The sequence below is a fragment of the Pongo pygmaeus genome, chromosome 14, assembly GCF_028885625.2.
Source record: "Pongo pygmaeus isolate AG05252 chromosome 14, NHGRI_mPonPyg2-v2.0_pri, whole genome shotgun sequence".
NCBI classification, from domain to species: Eukaryota; Metazoa; Chordata; class Mammalia; order Primates; family Hominidae; genus Pongo; species Pongo pygmaeus.
The window spans coordinates 123,090,200-123,109,349 of NC_072387.2; the positions used below are offsets into that span (position 1 = coordinate 123,090,200).

The following is a 19,150-nucleotide window of genomic DNA, read 5'->3' on the forward strand; positions in this document are numbered from 1 at the left end:
CACCATTGCACTCCAGCCTGAGCAACAAGAGCGAAACTCCGTCTCAAAAAAAAAAAAAAAGAAAGAAAAAGAAAAAGGAAACAAAGCATGCTAATTGAAAAATAACTTTTCATATCTAGAAAATCCAGGTGAATTCATAAACTATTGAAACTAAGAAGTCCACAAGATCAACCCACAAAAAGTTATTAACATTCCTAGCAATGACAATACTATTTTAACAGCAACCTAAATACTAAAATAAATGTAACAAAAGTTTTGAACAAAATTATGAAACATGATAGAAGGTCATAAAAGAAGGCCTAAATCGGAGACTTTTATGGATGGGACAATTCAGTATCACCAAAATGTTAACTCTCCCCCAAGTTAATCTGTGTATTTAATCAAAATCCCAACAGAATTCTTTGTGGAATTAGGAAGTTGATTGTAATAAACATAGAAGATAAAGGTCTGAGTATAGCCGTGGCAATTCGGGGAGCAGAGGCAGGACAGGGAGGGCTCGCCTACCAGGTGTCTAGATAGATCATAAACCTGCCATCAGTCATTACAAGGGGGACAGAGGCTAAACCAGTTGAGCAGAATTCAGATTCCCAGGCAGGGATGTGTGCAAGGACCTAGCTTGTCCTGGGGCTGGTCAATCTTTGGCACGGAATGGCCTCTTCAGGAACGGGTGTTATTGGGACAGCTACCTTTCCATGTGGATGATGGCGTAAAAGTATAGCCCCCCCAAACTTAAGATTAAAACATTAAGATTATTATGAGGAAACATAGAATATTCTTATTGCCTAGGGCAAGGATAGATTTCTTACAAAAGACAAGCTACACTTTAAGAGATGGACAAAAAGATAAGATGGACAATCTGAGCACATTCCATGGTGAATTTCTCTCCACGCTAAGACCCCGGACAAGGGTGAAAAGCAGGACCAAGGCCCAGAGAAGAAAAATTCTGCTCAAAATCATAACTGTTCCACCTTGCATACATTCTCTCTCTTAAACTGAAAGTTGTTTAGCATCTTACAGCACTGGTGTGACGCCCGGCAGGCCCGAGGGCTCAGCTGCCTCCAGCCGTGGCCGAAAGAAGGCAAAGCACCCAGGTGGGGTGGAGGGAGCAGCCCCCAGCTCTGATGGCTGACAGTGGTGCCCAGGACCAGCTCCCTCCTCTACACAGACAACAGAGTTCCGCTTAGCACAGGCTTTTCCTCGCCAGTGCAGACACTGTCAGCCATTGGAATTGGCCTGCAAGACAGCTTGCTGTGGCAGCTTCGCGGGCACAGGGCACACAGGCATCCGTGCACGCAGCTCCTTTGTCCTCCCATGCCCCGCACCCTCCGTCGCAAGGAAACACTTGCTTCTAGTGTCACCAAATAGGATTTGGAACCAGTTGGTGCCCAAGCTCAAATCCTGTTAGTGGCTGCCTATTTCCCTGGCATACATGCGTCCTGCCGAGATGCATTTGGCACCAGGTGGGATGTGCTCACAGGTTCCCAAAATGAGAACACGTAGCAGTTTCCCTGGATGTTTGTTCAATACTATTCCTGGGACCTGCCTGTAGATTCCAATTCCTTATGGGTGTGGAAGAGCCTGGAAATCGAGTGTGTGTAGGTGTGTGGCATGTGTATCAGGGTGTGTTTATGTGATATGACTTTGGGGTATGAGTGTGGCATGTGTACGGTGTGTGTGAGTTTGGTGTGTGCATGGCGTGAGTTTGGGTTGTGTGAGTGTGGTGCTCGTGTACGAGTGTGAGCATGGAGATTCTTTGGTAGGGAAGGAGTCAGGGTCTCCCTCTGTCACCCAGGCTTGAGTGCAGTGGTGCAATCTCAGCTCATTGCAACCTCTGCCTCCCGGGTTCTCTGTCTCTGGGACCACAGACATGAACCACCAAGCCGGGCTAATTTTTTTATTTTTTGTCTAGCTTTGGTCTTGCTATGTCGCCCAGGTTGGTCTGGAACTCCTTTCCTCAAGCGATCCTCACTCCTCGCCTCCCAAAGTGCTGGGGTTACAGGCATGAGCCACCACCCAAGAGATTCTGATGTCACAGACATCTGACTCACACACTCCCTGGACAGCTCACGTGTGCCCACCACCATAGTCAGGGATGGCTGCAGATGAACAAGGTGTTGACGTGGTTTCTGCAGCCCCCGAACAAGCAACTTGCCTTGAGATGACAACCAAAGTTTTCTTGTGTCCTGCACACTCAAGAGTGACTGTGAGGCGGAGGGGCCCAGCCCTTCTTCCAGGCTGGAACGAGTGGATGGGTGGATCAACAGAGGCTGCCACAGGAGAGAGGGAGGCCTGGCCTGGGAACAGAGCTGTGACCGTGCCCTTCCCCAGGGTGGGGGCTGAAGGACCCTCCCATCCTAGTGACAGGGCCACAGCACGTCCAAGGGGGCCCCAGAGGAGGTCCCGGGAGTCCTAGGAGAGCCTGGTTAGCCTCCCTGAAGGGAGGAAGTGGGGTTTTGTGAGAGGGATGGTGCAGCAGCCCCCACACCTGCTGCTCCATGTGGCCGGGTCCAGCCCCAGGCAAGGTTCCAGGCATGCCCCTGGGACAGACAGCAGGCAGGGCCCCCTCAGGGAGGTATGGAGCAGGTCCCCGGGGCCAGGTGGAGCCCCTCACACCTGTGTCCTCAAGGACCTACACCAGGACAATGGCCATAGGCGGGCACCTGCAGCCGCCCTGGCCAGCAGTGAGAAGGGCAGAGAGCACAGCCAGATAGCCCGGTTCCTGCCCCCTCCCACCTGCCCGCACAGAGAGGGCTGCACACAGGTGAGGGTCCATCACCGGAAGAGCTTCATCAGCCCCGAGGCCATGAGCCGCTGAATCTCTCAGGGGGTTTTGGCACTTGAGGTTCCCCAGGTCATTCTGCTGCCCAGAGAGGGTTGAGCACCTCTGACCTGGAGCCCCAAAGAGGAAGGGTACCCCAAGACCAGCCAGCCATCTACTCTCAGGTGGGAAAGGGGTGGGGTTTAGATATGGCCCCCTCCCCTCCACGTCCTGAAATTACCTTGGGCAGTGCTGACCAAGAGCCGCAGGGACCAGATTTGAGCTGGACGTGAGCTTTATTCCAGACCGAGCAGCTACTTTGTAAGCGATCTCCCTGGGATTGATATCATGGAGGGGCACAGAGGGGCTTCAGCTGTGCTGGGTGGAAGAGAAAACATGCCCTGTCGGCCCCTCAGCAAGTGCTCTGCTCCCTGGACTGAGACGCAGGTCAGCAGCAAGCAGGGAGGCTTCGGGGGTGCTGGGGGCTGCTTTGAAAGGCACCCCTGAGCTCAGACTTGGCTGGTGGGAAGGAATCACCTCCCTCCCTCCAGCCATAAGAAGAACTGGACATCAGCTTCCAAATAAGTCATCAGCAATGCAACTGTTCACGTTGAGGATACTCCCTGCTTGGGTCAGCCAGGCCTGCTGGGCAACCCAGGAGGCTTGGATGATCGTCTACCCCAGTGTTTTTGGGATGGAAAGTTCCACATTCTGAGAACCCTCAGTCCCTGGGCAACCTGGGGTGGTTAGTCACCATAGCTTGTGGCTTGGGCCCATGACAGCATGTAGAAGTGACGTGGACTGCCGCCAGCCAGGCACAGTGGCTCACGCCTGTAATCCCAGCACTTTGGGAGGCCGAGGCATGTGGATCACTTGAGGTCAGGAGTTCGAAACCAGCCTGGTCAACATGGTGAAACCCCATCTCTGCTAAATATATATATATATATATATATATATATATATAAATTAGCCAGGCATGGTGGCGTGCACCTGTGGTCCCAGCTACTCAGGAGGCTGAGGCACAAGAATCACTTGAACCCGGGAGGTGGAGGTTGCAGTGAGATTGCACCAGTGCACTCTCCAGCCTGGCAACAGAGCAAGACTCTGTCTCAAACAAACAAAACAAAACAAAACAAAACAAAACAAACAAAAAGACGTAAGACGTGGACCGCTGGAGAATGGGGGTGCTGCCTGCAGTCAAAACGGAGTGGGGGTGCCCAGCTCAGGGCCAGAATGATCCTATTCCCGGCACTTCTCAGTGAGGCTCTGTGGTTCGCCTAAGAAACCAGCCCCCCTTGCAGGCAACGGCCTAGCTGTCCTGGTCTCCTGGAGGCTCTCTTCAAATGTTTACATCCACACCCAAGATATGCTCTTGAGATTTAACTCGCATTATTGCTATGGGACAAGTTTTCATCTGCAGTTTAAATCTGTTTCCCAACTTACGTTCCTATGTCCTAGGGGTTTGGAATTCTAGATCGTATTTGAAGTGTTGGTGCCACACACACACCTTAACACCTGCACGCTGGCAACAAAACCATCCGCTTTGCAGCACAGCTGGGGTCGCCTGACCTTTCTCCTGTCTTCCCCACTTGAGCTCAGTGACTGGGCAGCAGGGGATGCATGGCCCCTGGCCAGCCAGGTGCAGCTCTCAGCTGGGGTGTTCAGAGGACGCCTCTGTCCTCCCCTCCCCCATCCCTCTGTTGCCCTTGGAAGCAGAGAACTTTGCCCGCCAGTCCCATGGGGAATGTCAACAGGCAGGGGCAGCACTGCAGAGATTTCATCATGGTCTCCCAGGCCCTCAGGCTCCTCTGCCTTCTGCTTGGGCTTCAGGGCTGTCTGGCTGCAGGTGCGTCCGGGGAGGTTTTCCCCATAAACTTGGTGGAAGGGCAGTGGGCAAATCCAGGAGCCAGCCGGGCTTCCCAAACCCCGCCCTTGCTCTGGACACCCCCATCCGCCAGGAGGGTTTTCTGGCAGCTCCTGTTCAATTTCTTTCCTTCTAGAAACCAGCATCCAGGCACAGGAGGGGAGGCCCTTCTTGGTGGCCCAGGCTTTGGTGGGATAGTTTTTCAAAGAACTTTAGCAGTGGGTGGTGCTTTCCTGGCCCCCATGGGCCCCTGCCTGTGAGGTCGGACAAGCACTGGGAGTCTGGGGCCTCTCGGAGTGCCGGAAGTGCTCACAGGGTGCTCCCAGGCTGGGGAGCACAAGTAGGGGACGGTGCGTGGGGAATGGCGCCTGGGGCATGGGGGATGGGGTGTGGGAAACGGCATGTGGGGCATAGGGGATGGGGTGTGGAGGATGGGGGGTGGGGGTGGCGTGTGGGGTGTGGAGGATGGGCCGTGGGGTAGGTGGGGCCTGGGAAACAGCATATGGGGGATGAGGGATGGGGCATGGGGTGTGGGGGTAAGGTGTGGGAAAGTGTGTGGGGTGTGGGGGATGGGACGTGGGAAACGGAATGTGGGGTGCAGGGGATGGGGCATGGAGGTGTGGGGGATGGGGTGTGTGGGGTGTGGGGGAATGGGGCATGGAAAGGGCATGTGGGGTGCAGGGGATAGGGCATGGAGGTGTGGGGGATGGGGCATGGAGGTGTGGGGGATGGGGTGTGTGGGGTGTGGGGGATGGGGCATGGAAAGGGCGTGTGGGGTGCAGGGGATGGGGCATGGAGGTGTGGGGGATGGGTCATGTGGGGTGTGGGGGATGGGGTGTGGGGTGTGGGGTGTGGGGGATGGGGCATGGAAAGGGCGTGTGAGGTGCAGGGGATGGGACATGGAGGTGTGGGGGATGGGGCATGGAGGTGTGGGGGATGGGGTGTGTGGGTGTGGGGGATGGGGTGTGTGGGGTGTGGGGGATGGGGTGTGCGGGGTGTGGGGGAGGGGTGTGGGGTGTGGGGGATGGGGCGTGTGGGGTGGGGCGTGTGGGGTGTGGGGGATGGGGCGTGTGGGGTGTGGGGGATGGGGTGTGTGGGTGTGGGGGATGGGGTGTGGGGGATGGGGTGTGTGGGGTGTGGGGGATGGGGTGTGTGGGGTGTGTGGGATGGGGCATGGAGGTGTGGAGGATGGGGCATGTGGGGTGTGGGGGATGGGGCATGGAGGTGTGGAGGATGGGGCATGTGGGGTGTGGGGGATGGGGCATGTGGGGTGTGGGGGATGGGGCATGTGGGGTGTGGGGGATGGGGTGTGTGGGGTGTGGGGGATGGGGCATGGAAAGGGCATGTGAGGTGCAGGGGATGGGGCGTGGCGGTGTGGGGGATGGGGCGTGTGGGGTGTGGGGGATGGGGCATGGAAAGGGCGTGTGGGGTGTGGGGATGGGGTGAGGGGATGGCATGGTGGGTGGGGCATGGGGATGGCAGGTGTGGCATGGGGATGGGGAGTGGGGGGTGGGCATGGGGATGGTGACTGTGGGGTGGGGATGGTGACTGTGGGGTGGGGATGGTGACTGTGGGGTGGGGATGGAGAGTCGGGGTGGAGCCTGGGAATGGTGAGTGGGGCGTGGGGATGGCGAGTAGGGGGTGTGGCGTGAGGATGGCTAGTGGGGCGTAGGGATGGCGTGTGGGGATGGCGAGTGGGGTGTGGGCTGTGAGGGACAGTGCCTGGGATGTGGGGCTGCAGCCCTAGCTCACAGCATGGCCTTATGACCCTGGCCACCTTCCTGCCCCAGGCGGGGTCGCTGAGGCCTCAGGAGGAGAAAACACGGGACATGCAGTGGAAGCCGGGTCCTCACAGAGGTGAGCAGGGACTGCCACTGGTTTTGTCCCGGGGCCTAGTGGGGGCCAACATCACCTCCTTCGCCTCCCACGGCAAAGAGCCAGCCCGCGGGGTGGCTACTGCAGTGCCCCCCAAGGAGCGTGTTCCCTGCTCAAGAGGAAGTGACCGCTCCAGCTTGGCCTTCCCTGGGACTGAGGTGCAGGAGATTTTATCTTCTTTGTTTCATTCTGTGCCTTCCAGATAATCGTGTGTTCTTCATCAGGTTTTCCTCAGTTCTTGAGAGCTTTTCTGATGCAAATCTGCTTTCATCCCAGGGCGGTCACCGGCTCTGCTCACACCAGCCTCCAAGGGTGTGGGTGTCCTAGAAGTGTGGGTGTCCCGGGGACGTGGGTGTCGGGGACTGCAGGGACATGGGCCTCCCCTCCCACTCCTGCTGCCCAAGGCACCTCCTGTGAGGACTCGGCGTCCATGAGTTCCCACCTCCTGGAGCCTGATTCTTTGGTGTCCCCGCCTGCATCCTCAGCCTCCTTCCAAACCAGACCGGTTCTCTAGGGGCGTCGACGTGTGAAACTGATTTTAAAGAAAACAGGCGGTGGCCTTTCTCTCGGCCCCACGTGGCCCAGTAGCGCTCACTTTCCGTCCCTTCTTCCGCGCACAGTAACCAATTTAGGCCGCTCCTGCAGAACTCGGGCTCCTGCCCACGGGCCCACAGCGTCCACCTGAGGCCCCGTCCTCCCAGCAAAGGTCATCCCTCCGAACGCGCCTCCTGCGGCCTCTCCAGAGCCCCTCCCGCGCGTCCTCTCAGCCCTGCTCGCCTCCTCCAGGGGCCTCCCTCTCCCGCCTGCCCCACGGCCCGTCTCCCCTCGCCGGCTGAGGCAGGTTCAGGCAGCGCGGCCGCCTCACTCCACCACCGCGTGGTGCCCACAGCTCACAGCTCCCGGGAGACGGTCCCCTCAGATGTAGGGCGTCCTGAAGAACGGCCTGCTCGGAGCTGAGCGCACGGGGTTGCCTCGCCCTGGGCGTCTTTCGCCCTCACCAACTCCGTTTTCCCATGGGCAAAGCGGGGGTCCTATTTGCCTACAAGTAACCGTCGGGGTTACGGAGCGGCCAGGAGCTGCGGCGGGGGGCTCTGCTCTCAGGACCGGCCCCAGGAGGATCCGCGCGAGGTCTGGAGCTCCGAGGGGTCGCAGGGGACAGAGGGGCCCCAAGCGGAGGCGGGGAAGGCGGCAGAAGCCCAGGACCGCCAAGAGCTGGCGAGGAAGCCTGGGGCTCGCTGCCGGGGGAGCCGGGCAGGGGCCGCGCCTGGGACCAGGACGGAGGCCTGGAGAAGGCAGATCTGGCCGCCGGAGACGCGGTGCGGGTGGAGACGAGGGATTTGGATTTCCGCGGGCGGCTGTGCAGGGCCAAGGCGGCGTTGGCGCGCGGTTCACGTGGGCCCCAGGGGGGTGCCCAGCACCGGGGCCGCGCCGCCTTCTCCTCGCCGGCATCAACCCCCAGCCGCACATTTACGCGGCGGCGCCCGCAGACCCCTTCGGCCCAGCTTCCGCGCGTGCCCCTGAGCGCGCCCTCGGGATCAGCTCCTGGCAGCTGAGAGGCCGGGCCGGGAAGGATGATCGAGGGGGTGACTGCCCTGGGAGCACGGCAGGGAGGACACCCAGCCAGCCCTGCGAGCAGCGCCGCTCCCCTCCTCCAGGACGGGCGGGAACCTGCGACGCCCCCGCTGCGTGGGGCGGGGCCGTGGGGCGGTCTCCGAGGCACTGGGCGGGGCAAGCGGTGAGCGTTTCACGGAACTCGCATTTCTCAGTCTTCATAACCCAGGAGGAAGCCCACGGCGTCCTGCATAGGCGCCGGCGCGCCAACACGTTCCTGGAGGAGCTGCGGCCGGGCTCCCTGGAGAGGGAGTGCAAGGAGGAGCAGTGCTCCTTTGAGGAGGCCCGGGAGATCTTCAAAGACCTGGAGAGGACGGTGAGCCCAGCCTCGGGGCGCCCCGCACCGCTGAGACTGCAGGCGGCGGTGAACCGGGCCGTGTGGGGCCGCCTGCGTCTCTTTGGCTGTGGCTGTGAGCGGCGAACACGCAGCGGCGCCCGCACAGCGCTTCCTGCGGGGGTCGCTTTCCGCCCGGGGTGACTCCGCTTTCCTGGGCGATGCCCCTCCCTCCCCGTTTCCAGGGACGCCCCCCAGGCACACGCTTTCCCTATGCGGCCACACCGCGCATGCCACTTTTCACATCAGAAAACATGATTTGAAAAGCACACTTAGGGCGTCCCCCTTAACTTCCCAAGGGAGTCCCCCCAGTCCCCTAAGGATCCGGGGCAGCCTGCGCATCACAGGCGCGCGCCGCTCACAGAAGGGACGTGGTGAGAAGCTGGCCTGGGGGAGCCGCCCGCGGCCCACAGCATGCCACCAGCGGCGCCTCCTCGGCACGTGTCGGGGAGAAACAGCATTTAGGGACCTGGGACTTTCTCCACCTCACACCCACGGGTCACCTAACACTCAAAGATCACCTCAAACAGGATACCTCACCCAGGGCACACTTCACACAGGCCACCTCACAGAGGTCACGTCACACTCACAGGACACCTCACACTCAGGGCGCACTTCAAACCCACAGGTCATTTCACCTCACACTTACAGATCACCTCACTCTCACAGGACACTTCACACTCAGGGTGCACTTCGAACTCACAGGTCATTACACCTCAGACTCACAGGACACCTCACACAAGACACCTCACACGGGGCACACTTCACACTCACGGGTCACCTCACACTCGACACCTCACACAGATCACCTCACTCAGAGGACACCTCACACTCACAGGGCACACTTCACACTCAGGACACCTCACACTCAGGGTGCACTTCAAACTCACAGGTCATTTCATCTCACACTCACAGATCACCTCACTCTCACAGGACACTTCAGACAGGGCACACTTCACACTCACAGGTCACCTCACACTCGTCACCTCACACAGGTTATGTCAAACTCACAGGTCCCCTCACACAGTGCACACTTCACACAGGTCCCCTCACACAGGTCACCTCACACTCACAGGGTGCACTTCACACTCATGGGTCCCCTCACACACAGGACACCTCACACTCACAGATCACCTCACTTACACAGATCACCTCACACAGGGCACACTTCATTCTCACAGGTCACCTCACACAGGACATCTCACACACAGGTCACCTCACACAGATCACTTCACAGGGCACACTTCACTCACAGGTCACCACACCTCACCTCCCACTCACAGATCACCTCACTCTCACAGGACACCTCACTCTTACAGGACACCTCACACTCACAGGTCACCTCACTCTCACAGGACACCTCACTCTCACAGGACACCTCACACTCACAGGTCACCTCACTCTCACAGGACACCTCACTCTCACAGGACACCTCACACTCACAGGTCACCTCACTCTCACAGGACACCTCACTCTCACAGGACACCTCACTCTCACAGGACACCTCACACTCACAGGTCACCTCACTCTCACAGGACACCTCACTCTCACAGGACACCTCACACTCACAGGTCACCTCAGTCTCACAGGACACCTCACTCTCACAGGACACCTCACACTCACAGGTCACCTCACACTCACAGGTCACCTCACTCTCACAGGACACCTCACTCTCACAGGACACCTCACACTCACAGGTCACCTCACTCTCACAGGACACCTCACTCTCACAGGACACCTCACACTCACAGGTCACCTCACTCTCACAGGACACCTCACTCTCACAGGACACCTCACTCTCACAGGACACCTCACACTCACAGGTCACCTCACTCTTACAGGACACCTCACTCTCACAGGACACCTCACTCTCACAGGACACCTCACACTTACAGGACACCTCACATTCACAGGACACCTCACACTCACAGGTCACCTCACTCTCACAGGTCACCTCACTCTTACAGGACACCTCACACTCACAGGTCACCTCACTCTCACAGGACACCTCACTCTTACAGGACACCTCACATTCACAGGTCACCTCACTCTCACAGGACACCTCACACTCACCGATCACCTCACTCTTACAGGACACCTCACACAGGTCATCTCACTCTCACAGTACACCTCACACAGGGCACACTTCACTCCCACAGGTCACCATACCTCACACAGATCACCTCATACTCACAGATCACTTCATTCTCACAGGATACCTCACACTCAGGGCACACTTCACACAGGTCACCACACCTCACACAGATCATCTCATTCTCACAGGACACCTCACTCTCACAGGTCACCTTACACTCAGATTATCCCACACTCACAGGTCGCCACACCTCACACTCATAGGATGTCTCACACAGGATGCCTCACACTCACAGAGAACCACATCTCATATGCACAAGACACCTCACAGTCACAGGACACCTCATGCTCAAGGAAGCCTCACACTCACAGGAGGTCCAGCTGTCTGAGGCAAAGGCTAACATGACCCTTTCCAGGCAAATTGAGGATGGTCATGCCTAGCATTTTTATACACCTAGTTTTCAAAGCATTTCTCATCTGTTGTATTCTCACAGCACCCTGTGAGTTTAAGTTCAGGTGGCCAACAGTTTCTTCAGCAATCACTTTTTTCTGTGGAGTGCTTTTGCTGTTTGTGGAATATTTTGCATCTGCTACTGCACCCTCTCCCCGTATATGTGGCCACCCTGTCAGAGGTGGAGCTGTGGCTCAGAGCCTGTGTACCTTGTCCCAGGTCCACAGCTCAGCGACAGAAGAGTCAGGGTTGAACCTCGGGTGTTCTGACTTGGGAGCAGGAAATGTGTGGTCACCCATAGTTCCAGATGTCCTGGGGAGGGTCCAAGATTAGAAGAAACCTACCTCAGCTCCAGAGAAAAGTCTGGCTTCCTGAGCCCACCCCACCAGACCCAGGTCCAAGTCCCCCAACCCCAGTTCATGGTTTGTCCAGTGCTTACCGTTGGGTGCTCTGGTGAAGGTGCATCTCACGACGTTTTCTCTCTTGTTCCCTCAGAAGCTGTTCTGGATTTCTTACAGTGGTGAGTGGATGATTGCCACCAATCCTGCCTGCAACCCTTCTCCTCAGCATACTGACACCAGCCCACTCCACAGATGGGGACCAGTGTGCCTCAAGTCCATGCCAGAATGGGGGCTCCTGCAAGGACCAGCTCCAGTCCTATATCTGCTTCTGCCTCCCTGACTTCGAGGGCCGGAACTGTGAGATGTGTAAGGCCCCACTTTGGGTCCTATATTTGCAGAGGGCCCTGGGGAGCTGGTGGAGGTGGCCTGGCGGACTGGGCTGCAGGGTGCACAACCTGGTGGGGTGTGTGGACCGGGCATTCTGGGCTCAACCCCAGTTGGAAGTTGGTCTAGGTGACCTTGAAGTCCCTTCCAGTCTGAGGTCTTTGACAGAGACCCAAGGTTCTAATTCTCAGACTCAGTGGCCCCTTGGGCTCCCGGCCCTGGGCAATTCTCAGCCCTCGAGATGGCCCAGCTGAGAGTCCCTGTGTCCCTGTCCCACTTCCACATCCCACCACGCAGGACCGCTTGGTAAACTTCCCCTTCTCTACTTTCCATTACAAAGGTTTGAGGGTTTTTGTTTTTTTTTTACCATCCGAATATTAAATTATCACAAAGTTTGAGGCCCCCAACCTCCCTTGGGTTCAGTAATTCACTAGAAGGACTCATAGAACCCACTGAAGTGGATACACTCACAGTTACCGTTTATTACAGCAAAGGATGCAGGCTTAAGTCTGCAGAGGGACCAGGCACAAGCTTCCCCTTGTCCTCTCCCTGTGGGGTCATGTGGACAGTCCTTAATTCTCCCAGAATGACGTGTGATGAGACGTGGGAAGTACTGCCAACTTGGGAAGCTCTACGAGCCCCGGTGTCCAGAGGTTTTATCAGGGCTCAATCACATAGACCCAGCTGACCACCCACATAGCTGACCTCAGTCTCAGCCTCTCCAGAGGCGAAGCCGATAGTGCGGCCCAAGGCCCCGCCATACATCACATTGTCAGCTAGACCATCCAGCATGGCTCAAGGCCCAGGTAAACACCAACATTCCCTCAGGCAAGACCTTCCAAGGGCTTAGCGGTCACTTCCCAGGAGCCAAGGCAAAGGCTACCCTTTCTCTAGCACAGCAGTTCATCCTTGACCACCCAAGACCACATTCTTACACTGAATGAGCTCTCCTGTGCAGCAGCCACTTTCTTCTCTAAGCAGAAGAGAGCCCAGCAAGGTGGAGGAGGCTGAAGAGAGAGGCTTCCTGCTGGTCATCTGGGTCCAGAACGCCTGGGGATCTCTGCTCAACCCTGGTGCCCAGCAGACCTGGTGTGCATCCTGCAGGGCAGGCCTTCCCGCCGGAGTCCTGGACTTGCTCAGGGCCACTCCCCTTGCCCATGTCAACCAAAGTCGGGCTGCCAGTTCTGCTTCTTCTGTCTGAGCCCATGACCAGTACTGGGACTAACTGTCCCCAGGCGGGCTCACTGTGTTATGAGGCCAGCTTGGAGAACTGTCTCAGCTCTCTGGTCCTCTCCTCAGTTGGGTCTCTGATTGGAAGTCCCTTGGACACTTTTACCGTCCCCATGGGACTTTCACTTTCCCCTAGGCTCCCCTCAGGCTCCCATCAGCTGCTCGGAAGAGTGGTCACCCTGGAGGCCACTGCCCACCAGCCAGGCACCCCCCCAAATGCAACTGCAGCCAGCGCTGCCACCCACTGGCAAGGCTGTTCAGACGTGTGGCTCCTCTGATCCACACCTTGTCCTTTGGATCAGTCCACAGAGCAGGTGGTGCCAAGCTCAGGCTCTGTCACCCACAGCTCAGTGCCACCTTCCAGGCAGAACACCACTGCTGACCCAGGGCACGGCCACCTCCGGGGATGGCTCTCACTGACCCCCAGAAGCCCCTCTCAGGGTGTCCCCTTCCTGTCCCCAGACAAGGATGACCAGCTGATCTGCGTGAACGAGAACGGCGGCTGTGAGCAGTACTGCAGTGACCACACGGGTGCCAAGCGCTCCTGTTGGTGCCATGAGGGGTACTCTCTGCTGGCAGACGGGGTGTCCTGCACACCCACAGGTGACCAGGCTTCATGTCCCAGTCCCAGATGACACCAGTCCCTGTCCTACTACAGATTATCTTACTGGACAAAAGACGGGTGGGGGTGGCTTCACATCTACTGAGCACCAACTATGCACTGACCAGCTGTGAGGTGGGATCTGGGCACCAAGGGTGGCACAGGCCAGAGCGACAGTGACTAGGATGGGCACCCTGGGGGCAATCCCTGAATGGCCTCAGGCCCCCTGCCAATTCTAGGCAGACCAGGGGAGCCAATCAAGGCACTATCTCACATCCAATTCCCACTCACAGGACCTCCGCCAGGGTTCATGAATCTACTTTGGCACAGCCAATGTCTGTACTGACTGCTGCCCACTCTGCATTCCAAAAACTCGCAAAGGCTCCTGGGAAAATGGGATGTTTCTCCAAACCAGCCTGGAACGAATGGGCTGCACTTCCAAAAGCAGGGACACCCATGCCCACTGTGTCTCAAAGAGGTGGACGTGCCCACACTGGCCACACAGCCTGGGACTCAGCCTGCCACCTCCTCGGGTTTTCTTTCTGGCCCAAGACCTTGATTGGAGCAGATCAAAACTAAGTGTGGGATCAAAACAACACAGTTGTTGTTTTGATCATCTTTGTGACAATTGATTTATCTTTAGGTAGAATTTCATTCACCTTTTACTAAAGTCAAGCAACACATCTTCTCCCTGAAAAGTGAGCAGAGGGCGGTTTTAAGACATAAGTCCTCCGTTTCCTCCAAAACCAGCCCTGACCATTGTCTCCTCAGCCAGCCACTTCCGCAAGGGCCTCTCATGGCCGGGCCCCACCAGTGAGGCCCAGCCAAGGCCCTGCCTTCCACCACCTCTGGGCCCTGGGAGCTCCTGCTCCTGGGGGCCTCCCATGGCCTCGGCCTCAAGGCCTCTCAGAGGATGGGTGTTTCTGAATCTTTCCTAGTGGCACGTTCATCCCTCACAAATCTCTGCATCTTTCTGACTTTTGTTTTACACAGTTGAATATCCATGTGGAAAAATACCTATTCTGGAAAAAAGAAATGCCAGCAAACCCCAAGGCCGAATTGTAGGGGGCAAGGTGTGCCCCAAAGGGGAGTGTCCATGGCAGGTAAGACTTCCCCTGGCTTCAGGATTCCAAGCCCTGAGGGTCTTGGAGCCTTTTGAATGTGAACAACAGCTCTGGAAGGGAAAATGGGCAGGTCAGCCCCAAGCCCACCAGGCTCCAAGTCAGCCCACCTAGCACCTCCAGCTCGCTGCACCCCAATGCTTTTAGTGGGGCAAGAAAGGAGAAAAGAAAACGACACTCACTGAGGGTCTACCCTGTGCAGAGAACCCTGCGAGATGCCCCACCCGAGTTGTCACGTCGTCCTCACTGTTACTCTTTGAGGTGGGATCTTTGCCTGATCTTTGCAAAATCAGGAGCATTGGATCAAAGCTATGTGAAGATCCTGTGAGGTGAACAGTGAAATCTCACAGCGACATTTGTATTCTTGGGCCGTGCCCAAGAGCACGTCTCAGCTAGAGAGTGGCACAGCCTCCCAGAGTCAGGTCTGAGCAGCTTTGCCTGGGAGGGATCTGCAAAGACCCCAGGATTTCAGAAACAAATTGTGCAATGCCAGAGGTCCCTTGGCATGCCCGGGAGGGCGAGTCATCAGAGAAACAATGACAGCAATATGACTTCCACACCTCCTGTCCCCCCGCCCAGGTCCTGTTGTTGGTGAATGGAGCTCAGTTGTGTGGGGGGACCCTGATAAACACCATCTGGGTGGTCTCCGCGGCCCACTGTTTCGACAAAATCAAGAACTGGAGGAACTTGATCGCGGTGCTGGGTAGGTACCACTCTCCCCTGTCTGATCGCAGCTCTCAAGTGTCTCAGGGGCCGTGGCTCTGGGCTTCGTGCTGTCACTTCCACAGACAGACAGACGTCTCCAAAAGGGGAGCAACCGTGCTGGGCACGACTGCTGTGGCCACCGTGCTCTCAGCCACTTTCCCATGCCCAAATAAGACGGTAAAAGACTGGGGAGTTCTGCCCATCCTGCCTCACTTGACCAAGAGCCCAGAAGAGGATGCGACGCCCGGGGCCTCGTGGAACCACCGGGTGGCAGGGGTTCTGCTCACTGGCTTTATGGGTGAGATGAGCACTCCCAGGAGGGCCACTGGGCCGGGAAGAACTGTGGAGAATCAGGGCACGCCCTGTCCTCCCAGCTGCCAGGGCACAGCATCCCTTCCCCACCTCAACACCCAGACCCCAGATTCACCCCAGTTCACATGTCCCCACACGAGCCACAGGCTGCCACCTGGGGCAGGCTGGCCCCACCTTGGGGTTGGATACAGGCCCCTTGCCCCAAAAGGAGACTGCAGCCCCTGCAGACCTAGAAATGGCCACAGCCCATCCCCATGCACCAGGGGGCGAGGCGGCAGGTGGTGGAATGGGCCTGAGGGGGGCTCCTTCCTTCCAGGCGAGCACGACCTCAGCGAGCGTGACGGGGACGAGCAGAGCCGGCGGGTGGCACAGGTCATCATCCCCAGCACGTATGTCCCGGGCACCACCAACCACGACATCGCGCTGCTCCGCCTGCACCAGCCCGTGGTCCTCACTGACCATGTGGTGCCCCTCTGCCTGCCTGAACGGACATTCTCCGAGAGGACACTGGCCTTCGTGCGCTTCTCATTGGTCAGCGGCTGGGGTCAGCTGCTGGACCGTGGCGCCACGGCCCTGGAGCTCATGGCCCTCAACGTGCCCCGGCTGATGACCCAGGACTGCCTGCAGCAGTCTCGGAAGGTGGGAGACTCCCCAAATATCACGGAGTACATGTTCTGTGCCGGCTACTCAGATGGCAGCAAGGACTCCTGCAAGGGGGACAGTGGAGGCCCACACGCCACCCGCTACCGGGGCACTTGGTACCTGACGGGCATCGTCAGCTGGGGCCAGGGCTGCGCAGCCGTGGGCCACTTTGGGGTGTACACCAGGGTCTCCCAGTACATCGAGTGGCTGCAAAAGCTCATGTGCTCAGAGCCACGCCCAGGTGTCCTCCTGCGAGCCCCATTTCCCTAGCCCAGCAGCCCCGCCCTGTGGAGAGAAAGCCGAGGCTGCGTACAACTGTCCTGGCACCAAATCCCATCGATTCTTCTGCAGTTCATGGGATAGAGGAGGGCATGGGAGGGGGGAGAGGTGGGGAGGGAGACAGAGACAGAAACAGAGAGAGAGACAAAGAGACAGAGAGAGACTGAGGGAGAGATTCTGAGGACATGGAGAGAGACTCAAAGAGACTCCAAGATTCAAAGAGATTAATAGAGACACAGAGATGGAATAGAAAAGATGAGAGGGAGAGGCAGACAGGCACTGGACAGAGGGGCAGAGGAGTGCCAAGGTTGTCCTGGAGGCAGACAGCCCAGCTGAGCCTCCTTATCTCCCTTCAGCCAAGCCCACCTGCACGTGATCTGCTGGCCTCAGGCTGCTGCTCTGCCTTCATTGCTGGAGACAGTAGAGGCATGTACACACATGGATGCACACACGCGGATGCACACACAGATGGTCACACAGAGATACACAAACATACCGATGCACACACACATAGAGATATGCACATACACAGATGCATACACACAGATATGCACACGGATGCGCACACATGCCAATGCACGCACACATCAATGCACACGGATGCACAGAGATATGCACACACCGATGTGCACACACACAGATATGCACACACACAGATGCACACACACAGATATGCACACACACGGATGAGCGCACACCAATGCACGCGCACACCAATGCGCACACACACCGATGTACGCACACAGAAGCACACACATGGATGCACACACACTGATGCTGACTCCCTATGTGCTGTCCTCTGAAGGCGGTTGTTTAGCTCTCACTTTTCTCGTTCTTATCCATTATCATCTTCACTTCAGACAATTCAGAAGCATCACCATGCATGTTGGCGAATGCCCCAAACTCTCCCCCAGATGTATTTCTCCCTACACTGGGTGCCGGGCTGCACGGACCATTCCCCACCTGCTTCCCAACTTCACAATAAACGGCTGCATCTCCTCCGCACACCTGTGATGCCTGCCACCCACTGGGTTGCCCATGATTCATTTTCAGAGCCCCTGGTGCTCATCCTCTGAGATGCTCTTTTCTTTCACAATTTTCAGCATCACTGAAATGAACCCTCACACGGAAACTATTTTTTAAAAACAAAAGCTGTTTGATAGATGTTTGAGGCTGTAGCTCCCAGGATCCTGTGGAATTGGATGTTCTCTCCCTGCCACAGCCCTTGTCAATGATATTTCGCAGAGACCCTGGGAGCACCTGCTCGAGAATCAGGGACACACACATCACTAAATGCAGGTTCCCAAGCCCTGGCTGCAGTGGGAGGACCTGGCAAGCTGCACTCTTGCTGAGTCCCCAGGGTGGTGGGGGAAGAATGAGAAACACATGAACAGAGAAATGGGGAGGTGACAGACACTGCCCCCACTCAGACTCCGGCAAGCACGGCTCAGAGAGCGAACTCGATGCCGTCCCTGCAGGGCCATCCTGGGCACTGGTGGCACTCACAGCAGCAAGGCAGGCACCAGCAACCCACCTCAGGGGCACTCAGGCAGCATCTACTTTAGAGCAGAGAGGGTCCATGAACTACAGCTGTGAGCTGCTTCCAAGGTACCCTGCTCTTGTAAATAAAGTTATATGGGAACACACCCATATTAGTGTCCATGGAGTGGCCGTGGCAGAGATGTCCAGCCAGACAGACCAGCTGACCCGCCCCAAGCCCAGCATGGTTAGTGTCAGGACCTCTGCCGAAGATGCTTGCTGACCCTGGCCAGACCCCAGTTCCTAATGCCCCCCAAACGGGATGGGAGCCAGTGGTGGGCCCTGATCCAGGTCAGAGCTGGCTCTGCTTTCTCTTTTGTCTGAGTGACTGTGCCTCAGTTTCCTTATCTGTAAAACAGGAGCCCACCATGATGCTTGTGATGGGATGAGATCAGCATGGGTGGAACAAGGCCCTGGGAGGGCCCATGCCATCATCATCGACAGCAAAGCCACTCTGCAGACAGATGCTTCTGTGAATTCATAGAAAATTCTGCAACCAGAATGCCTGGGGCTCCTGAGGCCCTAAGCCCAGCCCGGGGCTCTGGAAGCCGCTCTGACTTCTTGGGAGTGGAAATTGGCAGGACTCTTCCTGGGAAGAAGCGGAAGGTGGGGATGAGACGACAGTTCAGGAGCCCACCCAGACCCACAGGAGGAAACTAGGGGAGTCATGCAGGGTCCTGGTGGAGCGCCAGCCTCCATTCCTGCCAATGGGAAATGCATGGTGCTGCCGGAGGAGGGGGCCCGGGACTCCCCAGAGGCTTCGCTGAAGGGCCTGGGCACCCCCGAAGGCTACATGTTTCATATGGGACGTGCCATCTGCCACGGCTCAGCTCCAGCTTTCTGTGAGTGGCGAGATAGAGTATGGGGAGGCCACTGGCCATGGCCCTGGGACAGGGTGGGATGAGGCGGCAGGCTTGGGCCCCCCAAGCCAGCATCGCCACTCAGCATTGATGACAAAGACTGCGTGTCTGCCATGAGCATCCTGCTGTTAGTGCACACACCGCATTGG

The 19,150-nt window shown here is 57.4% G+C and overlaps 1 protein-coding gene across 1 annotated transcript; it reads left to right on the plus strand.

Annotated features, from left to right (window-relative positions):
* The first annotated feature begins 4,500 nt into the window (after positions 1 to 4,500).
* On the plus strand, positions 4,501 to 18,229 carry F7 (coagulation factor VII). Its single transcript, XM_054447051.2, is given in 10 exon segments — positions 4,501 to 4,604; positions 6,413 to 6,441; positions 6,443 to 6,479; positions 8,264 to 8,424; positions 11,483 to 11,507; positions 11,581 to 11,694; positions 13,405 to 13,545; positions 14,537 to 14,646; positions 15,244 to 15,367; positions 15,998 to 18,229. Coding segments are annotated over 10 exon segments (1,401 nt in total). The 5' UTR covers positions 4,501 to 4,540; the 3' UTR covers positions 16,594 to 18,229.
* The last annotated feature ends 921 nt before the right edge of the window (positions 18,230 to 19,150 follow it).